The 15,631-nt window shown below is 43.2% G+C and overlaps 1 protein-coding gene across 3 annotated transcripts in view; it reads left to right on the top strand.

Annotated features, from left to right (window-relative positions):
* Positions 1–15,631, top strand: part of LTBP4 (latent transforming growth factor beta binding protein 4) — a 222,926-nt gene that overhangs the window by 94,916 nt on the left and 112,379 nt on the right. For all 3 annotated transcript variants that reach the window (XM_029571879.1, XM_029571880.1, XM_029571878.1), the window contains one exon: positions 13,775–13,999. In XM_029571879.1, coding sequence (XP_029427739.1) covers positions 13,775–13,999 — 225 coding nt within the window. The remainder of the gene's footprint in view (positions 1–13,774; positions 14,000–15,631) is intronic.

Below are 15,631 nucleotides of genomic sequence, written 5' to 3'. Positions count from 1 at the left end.
CTAAGGTCAGCAGCTTAAACTGAGCCCTTTTTTCAATGGGTAGCCAATGACTTACCTTCATATAGGGTTTTACGCTCACGCCCCACTGTGATTTAAAGATCGTTCTAACCGCCACATTCATCACTAAGTGCAGTGCTTTTAGCAGATACTTGGGTAATCCCACATCAAGTAGACTGCAGTAATGTACTGCACTTAAAACCAAGGCCTGAAGAACTAATCGGAAATCCAGTGGCTACAAATAATTTTGCAATGGTTTCACTACATATAATTTATAGAAAGCGGCTTTTGACACATTCCTAATATGATTTGTAAGGGAAAGTTTCCCCTCTATTATAACTCCTAGACTTCTTACTAGTTCAAGCATATGGTTACTCTGCTGCCCTACAGTGATTTCTAAATCCCTCAGTTGGCCTGATTGCCCTAACCTAAAATGCTAGTCTTATTTTCATTTAATAATAAGTAATTGGTAACAAACCACTCCTTAATGGCCTTGTAATATAAAAAAAAAAAAATATATATATATATATTGTTCAGGGAATGCTCCTGGATGTGTGTAAGGAATAAAAAATTACATATCATCTGCATGTATTTTATATACTATTCCAAGACTTCTCATTAGTTCTCCCAATGGTTGTAAACAAAATATTAAAAAGAGAAGCAGAGATACATCCGAAGATAACTACAACCAACAAACCACCCATCAGAGCCCACATAACTGAAAAGACATACCTGCACAGAGAGTAAACTGCAGCAGTGGTAACACCTAACGTCAAAGCTAAAGTAATTACAAAAACAGTGCCATAAAGGTCACATGATCGCACAGAACCAATGGCAAGGAAGTAAGCAAGGAGGCGGGGCCAAGGAGTGGAGAATAAAAAGGAAGTGACAGAAAGAAACCAGAAGGATAAAAGAAAAAAAAAAGAGGGTGGGGAAGGAAAGAAGGGGGGATAATGGGAGGAAGAGGAGAGAGGGAATAATTAATTGAACAAAACAACCTCTACAAAGAGAGGCCAGCTGTCAACATTGTGAAAAAAACACATTGATTGCATACAAACGCTTTTCCATGAAGACAATATACAGACACAGTGCAGGAATACACATTTATAAAATATTAAATGTTAAATCTGTACAGAATAAATGTATGCCACTAGCAATCAATAGCCCTCTTTGAGAAAAAATAAGCAGAGAGGGTTAAAGAAAAGCTGATCAAGTGAAAATGGCTCTATTTAGACAAAAAAAAGCAAGGTTAAAAGAAAGGAGACCATTCGGACTTTTGGTTCAGGCCATGGGGATGTAGAGAATTGAGGGTGAAAATACAGCGCTGTTCATACTTTAGGAATTAACCTGTTAAAATCCCTGCCTCTTGTGAGACGAGGTACCAAATCAATAACAAAAAGTATCTGGTTTGTCACATTATGGCCTTCCTGTTGCCAGTGTGATATCAATGGAGCTTTGTCCCGACCTCTGCAAAGGCAACTGCAATGCTTGAGGATTCGCATCCACACCTTCTGCATAGTTTTGCTTTCGTACAGTAGGGAGCATGGGCAAGACACTATGTAGACGGCCCCCGCCGAATCACAATAGGATGAAAAACTGAGGCAAAAAGTCCAGGGGGCAAGCATGGTCTATGTCCGGAGGGTACACTGTGGGTATTCGGGGGCGTAATTCTGAGAAGACTAAAATGTCTCTTAACTTACAACCTCTGTGAAATGCAAAGCACAGAGACGAAGCAAAGACGGAGCGAAGGGACAGGATATTCCAGTGTTGTGTAATGATCGCACAAATCGAACCAACCCATCCCAAAAATGGAAGCAAACAGCTGAGGATGTTTAAATCAGTGCGGGCTGGTGGAAAGGATAAAAAAGCTCGGTTAAAAGCCTTCCTAACAATCTGAGGATAGCCTCTGTCTAGGAACTGATGGCACATTGTAGCAGATTGTGTAATGTACTCGGAGTGGGTGGAGCGGAGGCGGCAGATCCTCAAAACTGTCCAGGCAGAATGTTATTCGAGTATACGTGGATGATGGCTGGCGTACAAGAGCAGCAAGTTCTTATCTATGGATTTCCGAAAAATTAATGTGGCCAAGGCACCCTCCTTCACCGAGACTAATACAGTATGTCCAGGAAAGTAATCTGGGTGCTATCTATGCTATACATGAACCTTAGATTGGGATTGTGTATTCGGCCAAAAGAAAAAACTGAATACCTGTACCTAACCAGATGATAAGTATATTTTCGATGAAACATAACTACGTCAAAATCTTTGGCTTATAAGGAGAATCTTAAAAGATAGCAGGATTCAAAATTTGAAACATATAGGCAAGCAAGGTCAGGGCCCTTTGTTTGTTGGGGAAAAACAATTTTCAAAAAGAAAACGTTTCTGGTGAGGACTAGTCTGATGAGTCTAATCAGGAACTCAGTGGGAATCCTATAATCAGGGGGACATTATTCCAATTTGATGGCAGCTTCCTGAGGTATATTTGAATATAGGGACTCTTTTATGTCCAAGGTGACTAGAAGGAAGGGTTCAGCAGGTAACTCAATTATATCCAAGATGGTTATAAAATGGCTTGAGTCTCATACATATGAGGGTGCAAGCAGTATGAGAGGCGGTAGAAATTTGTCCATGAACCTAGAGAGAAGTTCAAGTAATGAGCCTATGCCAGCTACAATGGGGCGACTGGGTGTATTTCTTAAAGATTTGTGCTCTTTTGGTAAAATATAGAAAATAGGAGTGTCAGGGTGTTTTTCAATCAGAAAATCAACCTCTTTCAGTGTTAAAAAAAAAATTGATCTGTTAACCCAGATTATGCTAGGCTTATGATTTCTGCTTGTAGATCTGGCGTTTGGTCCAAAGGGAGTTCTTGGTAAAAGCACCAATTTATGAGTTGTCGATATATCTCTGTTCGGTGTTGGGTACGGTCCATGATGACAATCCCACCGCCCTTGTCTACAGGTTTGATGATAGGTCTGATGAGAGAGTTAAGATTGCTGCAGGGTCCTCATGGGCGATGTTATGATATTGTCTAAGAGGAAGTCTCTCACACTGCACTACATCCTGTGTAACAAGTCTCTCAAAAGTGTAAATCAAGGGGTTGGAGGGACCCGGTGAGATCTATTTTGAAGGTCGAGTGATGATGGCTTGATCCAGAAAGGCTGTTTGCTGTGTAAAAAAGCAAATCCTTCATCACTCGACCTTCAAAATGAAACCCCCCCCGGTCCCTCCGGCCCAGTCGCCCCATTGCAGCTAGCATAGACTCATTACTTGAACTTCCACCCGTCTGCAAAAAACACTATGTTAAAAGAGGAATTGCAAAAACCTACCAGCCTGCCAGAGAGAGAGAGAGAACCAGAAGGGCAAGAGCAGGCACAGCGGAATGCAAGAAAAGAGAATGAAACTCAGGTGAATGAATCTGACTGAGATGCAAGAGAGCTCATGGTGGAGTATGGCCTAATGGAAACAGCATAGACTGGCCTCAGGAAAACAGCATGGAGTGGCCAGACGGAGGCGCTGCAGAGTACTCAGAAGCGACCACTGCAGAATGGCCAGAGAGCAGCGCGGCAGATGAAGACGGTGCAGAGGAGTCAGAAGACCCCATGGAAAAAGTAGAAAGAAGACTGGTGTAGAGCAAATGGAAGAGACCCTACCATAGTGGCACCCAGAGGAAGTCCAGAGAGTCTTGGTGAAGGAGGATTGGAACTCAAATGGACTCGTGTTAAAGACTTTGGGTGGACACTAGGCAAAGGGAGCAGTGGATAGTTGTGGTATTTGGGGAGTAGTTAAGGTTAACCCTAAAGAGGGGGAGAGCATGACCCTATAACCCCTACCCAGAGTTTAGGTGGTGGGAGGCCAGAAGAGGTACTTACTTCCCTGGATGGATACAGGGTGAGTAGTAGCATACTTTGAGCTGAGGAAGCGGTTATGTAAAAGAGTGGCCCTACTACCCTTCCTTAACCTGTGCTGGACCAGGCCAGATGCCTCATCCACCTTAAAACCCATAGGGGCGAAGCAATAAGATGCACATTGAGAATTCGTTTTTCTAACGTGCACGCAGCCACATCCCCTCAGTGCCCGATGCGGTATTTAAATGAGGGGCTGTGTAAAAAAGGTCGCGCTGGGGAGAATAGTGCATCCCTAGCGCTCAAATGCATTGGGTGCTCACAATGGCAATGGGACCAAAGTGCATTCAATTCACAAAATCCATCCTGGTGAAAGGGAATGGAGCATGGACATCCAGCATGGACTCGCCATGCACATCTCACTGCCACTTCCTTGAGCTGGGTAATACTGGGGCCTCCACTTCAGAGTGAGGGGCGCGGCTCTCATAAATTTCTGGCAGCATTCGTCATTTGGGTGCTCTTATTAAAATGCTGTGCATCTCCACTTGGTCGCATAGAAATAAGGGTCAACAAACAAGTTGGAGGTCATCCTTTTTTTCACTGGACTCACTAGTAGTGTTGAAGAGCTCTGCTTCTTTCATCCGGTCAGTGGAAAAGTATTCTGGATAGAAGTGAGGTGGGATTTCTATCTCTCATCATTTCTCTGCATTATAAACAAATTAACAAAGGAGTTAAGAGAATTCTTCAGTGGAAAATTTGGCAGCTTATGTTCCCAGAAGTGAGGCATTTCCTGTCCACTCTGGCGTATCCCTTTCACACTGCAAAAATGATGACTCACCAGAGAGCATGAGCCTGGAGCTTCTCTGGTTAAAATTGAGATGAAAGAAAGCAATTGAATTCACCTGTCTGAAACAGCGTTCCTTCCAAATTGCATTCTAACAGACTGCCGGGTTTAAAAAATTAATACTTTTTTTTATCAAAATGCAGTGGACTTCTGTGCCAATTCCAGAGAAAACATGACCTCTTAGGATTTTATAGACCTTCTCTTCCTTAGCATTTTTTTGTAATAGCAAATTTATTCCATTATTATGCAAGAATAGAAACTGTGCCTACGGCTTTGTAAGGTTGGAAAGTTAGAGATGCCTGTTAATTCACTTCCCCTACTCGCCCAATCTTGAGTTAATTACATAATGCGATGGTTTCAGCTTTAGCTAATAAACGGAGACTGTTTCCAGCTCTCCTTGATGGCTCGTGTAATTTTAAATGTACCCAGAGGCACGAATCACGCATCATGTGGGTCTTTTTCCTTTTTTTTTTGGTGAAACATGTATGAAAGAATTTTCGGGAGGGTATCATTTCCCTATGACTTTATTATTTTCCTAGTCCATTCATTTATTTCTTTTTGGCCCTCTTATGAATCCTGGGTTCTCAGATGAATCGGACCCTGACTCTATGTTACGGAGGGAGTATGTCTGAAGTCTAGGTGGTATGACTCCCCTCCCCCTTGTAGTAATACCTCCTTCCTTTAGCAATCCGCTGGCCATGAGGCGCAGACCCTGTCTTCCTCCTCTGCCTAACAGAAGCTCACCCCTGGCTTCTGCTAGGTGCCACTGTCAAAGAGGACTCTAAGATTGAAATGACAAAAATCTTGAGGACCAAGCCATGTCCTTGCAGTGCTGCCAGTCTGAGAAATAGGGAACCTAGGCTACAACTGGAATCCCAATTTTTCTGCACAGCTACTGGGTCATCAGGTTTGACACCCATTATACACTTTCGGTAGAGAAATAAGACTGGCCAGGTTGCGAGACTCCTCTAGCTGCTCACTTTATTGATTTATCTAATAGAGGAGCTTGTCCTTTGTATTAACTGGGGATGCTGCCTCTCTGTCCACAGCCTTTCTAGTGAAAGCATCGGAGCTCAAATGCCAGCCACAGTGGTAAAATGGTTGCCAGAGGCAATGGCTTGAATGGTTAGTTAATGTTCTGCAAGAAAACAGAAGAACAAGGCCCTAGCTAAAGCTGGCATAACACTGGAAAAATGGCCTTATTGTAGTCCTCCTGCCAGTGATGCAGCACACACTTTAAGTTGTGGTATTTAACTACACTTTTGTTTCTGACCCTTTTGAAAGCAGAGCGTTTGGTGACACAGCCTGTGTTCCTCTTTGAAAACAATGGAAAGTCTTTGGATGGCATCTTGGGTTCTGTTTTCCATCACTGAAGCATTTTAAACAATAAATTGTCTTGGGGGAGGGTGGGGAGTGATTGCAAGGCTGGTTTCAATGAACTTGGAATGTTCTGGGTAGCGAGGAAGCGCCCGTCTGCCTGTTTTCACTGTCACAGAACTGAAATTCTGATACTTCTCTTGCGTGTTGAGTTTGTTTGTCTGGGTGTCCCACATCTGGTTTACATCCTATCGGACTATCAGCAATCTGCATCTCCCCAGCTCGCATCTCATCCAATCCACCCTCCGCCCAACCCAGCTCAATATAATCCAGAGCATCCTGCTTGCAGAAGACACCCACCACCCTTCATCCATCTGAGCCCCAACCTCCACATCCCACAATTTCTGCACTTCACTGCCTTCTCCCCAGTCCACCACTCATATGTCCTCCCCCCCCCCCCACTGCATGCAGGCCATCCATTTCCTTATCTTTTCTAGTCAGATCCTCCCACATCTTCCAGCTTCTCGGATCGTGCAGCCTTTTTTCCCCATTGGGTATCTTGTTTTACTCATTATAAAACACCAGTAGCATTCAGCCAGTCAGGGGGCTTGGTTTACTGACATCTCCCACCTCATCTCTAATATAAGATATGCCACGGTGAGTCAGACCAAAGTACATTCAGCCCAACATCCTGCCTCTGACCATGGCCAATCCAGATCACACGTACTCAGCAGATCCCAAAAAGGAGATCCACTTCTTGTTGCATTTCCAATTCTACATGACTAATAATGGTTTATGGACTTTTCCTCCAGGAGCGTATCCAAACCCCTTTTAAATCCGTGTGTGTTACATGCAACAAATTCTACATCTTGATTGCATATTGAGTGAAAATCTGTTTTAACTAATTTGTTTTAAATCTGCTACCTTTTCAGGGAATGTTCCCTAGTCTTAGTACAGTTTGAAAGCGAAACAGTCACCTGTTCCATTCCACTCATGATTTTATAAACCTCTATCCCCTCTCAGTTGTTTCTTCACCAAGCTAAATAACCCTAATTTGTTTAATCTTTCTTCACAGGGGAGTCATTCCATTCCCTTTATTTTTGTTGCCCTTTTCTGTACGTTTTCTAGTTCCACTATATCTTTTTTTGAGATGGGACAACCTGAGCTGCACACAGTACTCAATGTATGGTCACATCATGGATTAACAGAAAGGCATTGCGATATTCTCCATTCTATTCTCCATTCCCTTCTGAATAATTCCAAACATTCTGTTTGCTTTTTAAACCAACACACGCACTAGCTGATAACTTCAGCTTATTGTCCACAATGACTTCCAGACCCTTTTCCTGGGTAGGTACTCCTAATTCAGAACCAAGCATTGTGTACCTATACGTAGGATTCTTTTTCCCTATGTAGATCAATTTGCACTTGTCCACATTAATTTTCATCTGCCATTTACATGGCCAGTCTGCAGTTTCTCATAATCTGCTCATATTTTAACAACTTTGAATAATTTTATGTCATTGCAGATTTGATCACCTCACTTGTTGCTCTCTTTTCTAGATCATTTACGGAAATGTTAAACAGCACTAATTCCAGTACGATTATTGGGGCGTGCGATTATCTTTCTTTCTCCATTAGGTAAACTGAGCATTAAGTCCTAATCCGTTTCCTATTTTTTAACCAATTACCAAGCCACAATAGGACATTGCCTTCTTTCCCATTGCTTTTTAATTTCCTGAGGAGTCTCTAATGAAAGACTTTGTCAAATGCCTTCTGAAAATGCAGATATATTATATCATCCTTATCCGCATGTTTGCTAGCAACTTCAAAAAAATCTAATAGATTTGAAAGGCAAGACATACCTTTGCTAAATCCATGTTAACTCATCCCCATTATGTCATGCCTGTCCATTTGGACATTCATTTTGTTTTTAAGAATAGCTTCTACCATTTTGTCTGGCATTGACATCAGGCTCACTGGTCTATGGTTTCCTGGATCACCCCTGGAACCCTTTTAAAAATTTGTAATTACATTGGCCACTCTCCAGGCTTCTGTGGCTATCCTTAAGGATAGGCTATAGGTTACTAGTAGCAGGCATGTAATTTCACATTTTAGCTCTTTCAGAATGCTAGGGTGAATGCCATCCAGTCCTGGTAATATTACTCTTTAGTTTGTCAATTTGCTCTATTACATCTTCCATTTTCACACTGATTTACTTCATTTCTTCTGAATCATCACCATCAAAGTATGTTTCCAGTCTGGGTATCTCCCCAGTAGCCTCCTCAGTAAAGAATGACCTCCCTGAGTGAATATATCACCCTTTGGTCATCTAGTGGTCCAACTGACTCCTTCATAGGCTTCATGCTTTGAATGTATATGAAAAAATTTTATTAGGCTCGGATACCAAGATGGCCACCCTGTGAGAAATATCAGAAGAGCCCTCTCCTGCGTCGGACTTGTTCTACTGGTATAATTTTATATTACCCTTTTCTATTGTGCCACACACAAAACGTAATGCTAAGATAAGGGAGAATATCAATAGCTCTCCCTTGTTGGATCCCCAGCAGCTGCGGATTGAGGGTTTCTTTACTGCAATGCTGACTTCTACTCCGGTTGTGATGGCTGTTGTGGGTTTCGCCGGGGATCAGATGCCAGTCCCACTGGCCAAGAAAATCTCTCTAAGCCTCGGAGCACTGAACACTCATTCTCTTCCTAACCAGTTACAACTGGAACATTCGGAACTTCTGACAGCTCCCCTCATGGTAAGTCCAGGAATCCCAGTGCTAGAGCGGATAGCTGCAGAAAAGATTGGGAGAACCTTTTCCTTCTGCTGCGACAGAGGACTTGGTTCTTGCTGGTGAGGAATGCTCCCCTTTTGTGGGTGTTCCTGGAGTGATGAGTCCCCTGATTTGGGCTTCAACACTGGCCCCACTTGGAAATGGGGGAGAGGATACTGCACAAAGTTCTGGTGGTGTGGTGCAGGTTAACCAGGTTATGAAACCGGTGTTGCTTAAACCTGCTGTAATAACATTGGATGTGGTGTGGAATACCTTGGTTTCCCTTGAAGTCTCTATTTCTTTATTAACTCAAATAAGTTTGGACACCAACCATCAAATCTTGGCTATTGAAAAACAAGCCTCTACTTATAAAGCCAAAATGGAAGTGTTGGACTCACGAATTGCCTCAGTTGAAAACATTCAATCTGGTTTAGTTCAATCTGACTTGATTTACTCAAAGAAGCTTGAAAATATTGAAAATTCTTTGAGAAGCCTTAATCTTAGAGTTCTCAATCTTAGATTTCTCCTCTAGAACTTTTTAAGAACTATAACTCTCAAGTTCTTAAGATTCCTGCTGCGGCTATGCCTGATATTACCAAGGCATATTATTTATCACAAAGTGAAGATGCAGCTGATGAAAATCAGCAACAAGATTTATTGTCACCAGATTTGACGACTATTCTTGAAACATCACAAGAGATGGAGATTACCAAAAGTGGGACACTGTTGGCATCTTTTACCTTTTTATCTGATAGAAACACTGTATTTAGGGGTTTTTTTCTTCGTAATAGATTACTTAAATTTTATGGTCAGAAAGTGTGGATTTACCCCGATATTACCAGAGTGAACCAAGATCGTAGGAAAAGATTTCTGATATGAGATCTGAGGCTTTGTTAAAGGGAGCTCAGTTTACTTTGCGTTATCCTTGTAAGTGTTTGATAAATCTTCTCAGTGTTAAGCATGTATTCTTTGAACCTTCACAATTTAGGATGTTCCTGGATTCACACACCTAGAAGTTTCTCTCTATAGAGTCGGCTAATTTGATTTACAGCAGCGTTTGCCTTCTCATTATTTCTTTTTCTTTCATTATTCATGGATATTGAATTTGCTTTTTTTCCTTTTATCAGAAGATTGTGTGAAAGTATTAATTATTTGCTTTAAGCTTTATTTTCTGCTTTAGCTCTTACTTCGTTTCACAATCTGTATTTCTGGTACAAGGGATTCTTGTGTTAATATGTAAATCTTGAAAAAATAAAATAAAACAAAATTATTAGTAGTTTTTGCTTTATAAATTCCCTGCACAGTATTGCCATACATACTGGAATGAAGAAAGGCTAAAGAGGACTCTTCAGCTTAGAGGAGAGAAGACTGAGAAGAGAGATAAGTTTGTAAAATCATTAGTGGTGTGGAACAAGGAAATAAGGAATGGACTAAAGGCACTCAAATGCTTATTTGATAAGTAGCATATGTAAAATAAATATAGGAATGTATTCTTTTTCAGGCAACACACAATTAAGCTATGGGATTTGTCACTGGAGGACGTGTTCAGGGTCAGTAGTATAGCCGGGTTTAAAATAAAAAAAAAAAAAAAGGTTTGGTCAAGTTTCGAAAGGACAGGTCCACTCACAGCCATTACCCAAGTAGGCTTGGGGAGTGCCACCTGCTGGGAAAGGATCTCTCCATTTGGATCTCTTGGGTACTTTTATTCCAAGTGACCTGGGGATGTTCTTGGAGGAAGAACTAGAAGACTGGGAGAAAATGGGTGAGGTGGAACAACAGTGGGCCAAATTAAAAGGAGCCATGGCCAGTGCAAGATTATTTGGTGCCCTGGGCGAAGCTACGGTCATGCACCCCTCACCCCCAGCTTAGCTATGGCCAGCAGCTCCAGCACAGCGCTCCCTTCTTTGGCGGTATTGGCTTTCCCCCTCTGGGCCTCGTGCTGGTTGGATTTTGCAGCCCCCCAGACTGTTTGTGGCCTAGGCGACCACATAGTTTGCCTAATGGAAGCCCCGGCCCTGAAAGGCAACAAATCAGTGTTAGAAAAGTAAACAAAATAAGAGGAAGAAGAAACTGATCTGGTTCTGGAAGGAGGTGGTTAAAATAAAAGCAAAAAGAACAGCATTCGAGAAGCATAAAGGAGCACAGGGAAGAATACCTGGTGAAACTGATGGAGACGAAAAAAGAAATCAGCAAAGCAGAAGGTCAAAGAGGTAAAGCGACGTGACAAAACATTTTTTAGATATATCCGAGAAGGGAAGCCCAAAGTGGTACAGTGAAATTGAAAGGTGAAGAAATGGCAGAAATATTAAATACTTCAGTTGGCTGAGAAGAGCGAAGATGTGGGTGGAATAGATGAAATTCTGTTTACAGAAGAGGAATGTATGGGAAGAGCTAGGGAAACTGAAAATGAACAAGGCCATAGGGCCGGACGAGGTACATCCCAAGATACTAAGGGAGCTCAGAGATGTGCCGGTGGGTCTGCTGAAGGACCTGTTCAATAGATCCCTGGAAACGGGAGTGGTGCCGCGGGATTGGAGAAGAGCAGTGGTGGTCCCGCTTCACAAGAGTGGGAGCAGAGAGGAGGCTGGAAACTACAGGCCTGTTAGCCTCACCTCTGTGGTGGGAAAATTAATGGAGATGCTGCTGAAGGAAAAGATAGTGATCTATTTACAATCCAGTGGGTTGCTGGACCCAAGACAGAATGGATTCACCATGGGAAGGTCCTGTCCGATAAATCTAATTGACCTTTTTGTTTGGGTGACTAGAGAATTGGATTAAGGAAAAACACTGGATAAGATTTACTTGGATTTCAGCAAAGCTTTTTATGTGATCCCGCAAAGGAGGCTCGTGAATAGAATGAGAAGCTTGGGACTCTGCACCAAGGTGGTGGAGTGGACTACATACTGGTTGACTGACAGGAGACAGCATATAATGGTAAATGGACATACTGTGAAGAGAGAACTATGTTAAGTGGAGAGCCACAGAAATCTGTTTTAGGACCTGTTCTGTTCAATATTTTTACGAGTGAAATTGCAGAAGGGGATAGAAGATAGTTTGTCTATTTACAGATGATACTAAGATCTGCAACAGAGTAGACATGCCTGAAGGAGCAGAGAGAACAAAATGATTTAAGAAAGATTGAATGAAGTGGTCAAAGACTTGACAGTTGGGAATCAATGCCAAAAAGTGCAGAATCATGCCTCTGGTGAAAGACTAATGTGCATGGACTGGGAGAGGGCCTTGGGATGATGGAGTCTGACTATCTGAAGGTGGCGAAGCCAAAGGCACTAGCCAAAGCTAGAAGAATGCTGGGCTGCATAGAGAGAGGAATAACCAGTAAGAAAATAGAGGTGATAATGCCCTGGAGTACTGTGTTCAGTTCTGTAGACCGTATTTCAAAAGGGATAGAGACAGGATGGAAGCAGTCCAGAAAAGGGCGACCAAAATGGTGTGGGATCTGTATTGGTAGATTTATGAGGAGGCTGAAGTATTTGTATATTTATACTCTGGAAGAGAGGAGGTGCAAGGGAGATATGATGCAGACCTTCAGATAACTGAATAGTTTTAATGATGCACACATTTCAAACCTGTTCCAGAGGAAAGCAAACAGTAGAACTAGGGGTCATGATATAAAACTTCGGGGAGGTATGATTAAGAATTTATGAAATATTTCTTCCCGAAGAGAGTGGTGGATGCCTTGACTGTCCTGCCAGAAGAGGTGAAGATGAAAACTGTAAATGAATTAAAAAAGGCATGGGATAAACACTGCGGATCCCAAAAGGCTAGAATTGGAAATTAAGAAAAGGAAGCATGGAGGATAACCAGCATGGAGTGGCAACTACTACCCCTATCAGAAGGCATGGAGATTACTCCCCTTAACCAATTAGCTTATGACTTTGATGCAACTGTAGCATCGCTCTTCACTTCAGTGGGGGGAGGGGGGGAGGGACTTGGATTCAGACAACCATCACTGGGCCCTGACATTTAAGGTCCAGGGTACCGATACACAGACATTAGGGAAAAAGCACTGAAGTGCATCTACGGTCAAGTCCAAAAGCAAAGCACGTTCAAGCAGCAGCATTGTATGAATTAGCAGGAAGGATTCTCACCCCGTAAAACATTTGCTAGCAGTAATTTTGTTATGAGTTTGACAGTTGTTTGGTTTTGATTTCTAATATTACTACCATTCACATAAGGCTTGGGGTAACCTGCCTGGAGTGGCAGTTACTACCATGGGAAGCTTGCTGGGCAGACTGGATGGACCATTTGGGTTTTTTTCTGCCATCATTACTATGTTACTATGGACTGGCCCACTGTCAGCGACAGTATGCTGGGCTCGATGGACCATTCCTCTAATCCAGCATGGCATGTCTTATGTTCTTATGGCCGTGGGATGAATTTTCATTAAGATTATATTATAGCCTTCTATCTTCAGAGTTTCAGCATGAGGCAGAATATTTGCATGAAGATAAGCATGTCCAGATTTAGGATTTGGTGCCCGCAGGCAGGACTGGAGAGTGGGGGATGGGAGACCCTGGAGCTCAGATAGTGAGAGAGTGAAGCCCCTTCACCTCCAGTCCCCTCCAGGGTCTGAGTTCCATAGCAGTTCCCCTGTGAAGTGGTTGGCTAGAGCCGGCTCCTCCTTGGCTCAGTTGCACTCCTCTTTGTCCTGGGTATTTCTGCCTTCATAATTTGGCAATTGCCTGTGTTTCCTATGCCTAAATCCGGGCCTGAAGATAAGCCACTATTATTTAGCTGTTTAGTGGGGCTCAGATCTAGCTGGCTAACTCACGAAAGCTAGACCCTTTCGAAAATCTACCCAAGGTGACATGCTGGAATGCTATGCTGATGTGCCCCTTGCACTCGGATCTTGGCGTGACTCATTGGCTATGCTGTCAGATGCCAAAAGAGCATCTTGGCACAAGGGGTGTGCACCATGGACAGAAAAAAAATCTCACCAGTGCTTTTTTTTTTTTTTTCTGATTGTTTTGCAGTCCTCTGTCCAATGCTGTGCCAGAATGGAGGTCTCTGCATCAAGAAAGATAAGTGCCTTTGTCCGCCCAACTTCACAGGGAAGTTTTGCCACCTCCCTGTGGCCCCGCCACAGGGCAGCGCAGCGGCAGTGGCAGCACTGCAGGCAAACGCCAGCGCGGAGCAGCGGTCCCTCACCAGGTCTGTGTACACACTGCCCCTCTCCAATCATCAGCCAGAACGTGAAGGTAAGATTGTCCTCGCCGGAGCCGGTCATGCAATGCTGTGTCATGGGGGATCATTGTCCTTCCTTTCCCTTCCTGGTCCAGGTAGCCAGTGTGATGCTGTGTAATGGTCATCATCTATTCCTCCCTCCCCCCCCCAGAGCCCATTACTGTAATACTGCATCACAGGGCTCATTCCCCCCCCCCTCCCCCCGCCCCTAGAGTCAATCACTCTTAACTGCAAGGTTTTCTCTGTTTTTGCATGTAAAGAGACTTCTGGCAGTCTCTCTGCTATCCCTAAAAGTTTCCTGAGCGCAATAAGTAATGAAATATGCCAAGGTGACGTACCCTGGTACCTGACCTTCTGTGTAATGTATATTTTGTTGTGCTCATAAGGTCCAGCTGTCTGAGAACCGCATCCCACATTCTGCTTCCTGACAGGCTGCATGTCATTCACTGTCCATACAAACCTCCTGTCCACCCTAGAAATTAAGATTGCCCAAAGCTTGTGTGCAAAAGTTAGAAACACAATGGAACAGAGCTAAAACATTAAAAAAAAAATTCATGAAAATTTGCAGCTAAATGTAGCATCTCACCTTTGATATAATTATCTCCCAACAAATGCTTCACACATTTCCCAGCAACGCTTGCCAGCTCTCCAGAGAAAGCCCCACCAGAACCATAAAATAGACCCTTAAAAATTCTGGCAGCTCACCTCCCTCCATCTGGCTTGACCCCCTGTGGTCTCCTCTCTTTCTGCTTCAAACACCTGTTCCTGGGGACCTGGAACAATTAAAAAAAAAAAGTTGATTTATTTTACTATGGAAAGGAAAGTCTTGTTGGACATTTGAAAGTTGCAAGCAGGTGTCTGCTGCAGACTTGGCATTAGCACTTTCTCTGCATTTCAAATGATCGTTTCTCTCCCGCCCCCCTCAGACCCCCATGTCTACTGGTTTTTATGCTGAGTGGTCTGGGTTTGGAGAGTCCCTCAGCAGCAGAGCTTTGTCTGGGTTAAACAGCTGCTCTGGCGAGTTGTTAAACCTTGCACGGCACAGTGGCTGAGTCTGGAATCTGTATGGGACCCTAAACTGTGCGAGATGGCTGTGAGCGGGCAGCGGAAATTGAAATCTTGAATGGGAAATGTGTGTATTTAAGGCGCTCTCGTTGTTCAGATCGGACCCTACTGTGCTTTTATGGTTTAATAATTCAGAAACAGACATGCAGCTGCCTCTAGGGTTGTTGGACTGGCTATTTACATCTCACATCCAGGGCTGGCGAAGGAAGAAGAAAATTATCCAGTTGCAGCTGGTTAGCTGGAGAGGCCCCGAGATTAAGGGGCGGGGGGCAATCTTCAAACTGTCACATTAGGGCACAGTTTGTGGGGACTCTTTTTAGCTGCGGGCTTTGCACCGTTTTTCAAAGTGAAAATATAAACCTACGTTTGCTAGATATTTGTAGCTGCTTTTCCTGTAGGTACTGTTATACATGGAACATAATGGGCATAGATTGCAAAATACAATCCATGCCCATTTATTTTACTTACCCACCCCCCCACCCTCTCTTCCAGGAATGCCACCTCTAAATGTGGTTAAAAGTAGACACCTGATGGAATGCCACCTCTAAATGTGGTTAAATGTAGACACGTGATGGAATGCC

The sequence above is a fragment of the Rhinatrema bivittatum genome, chromosome 11 (genome assembly GCF_901001135.1).
Source record: "Rhinatrema bivittatum chromosome 11, aRhiBiv1.1, whole genome shotgun sequence".
NCBI classification, from domain to species: domain Eukaryota; kingdom Metazoa; phylum Chordata; class Amphibia; order Gymnophiona; family Rhinatrematidae; genus Rhinatrema; species Rhinatrema bivittatum.
The sequence above is the reverse complement of the archived record's forward strand: the minus strand, read 5'-3'. Positions and strand labels throughout refer to the sequence as shown.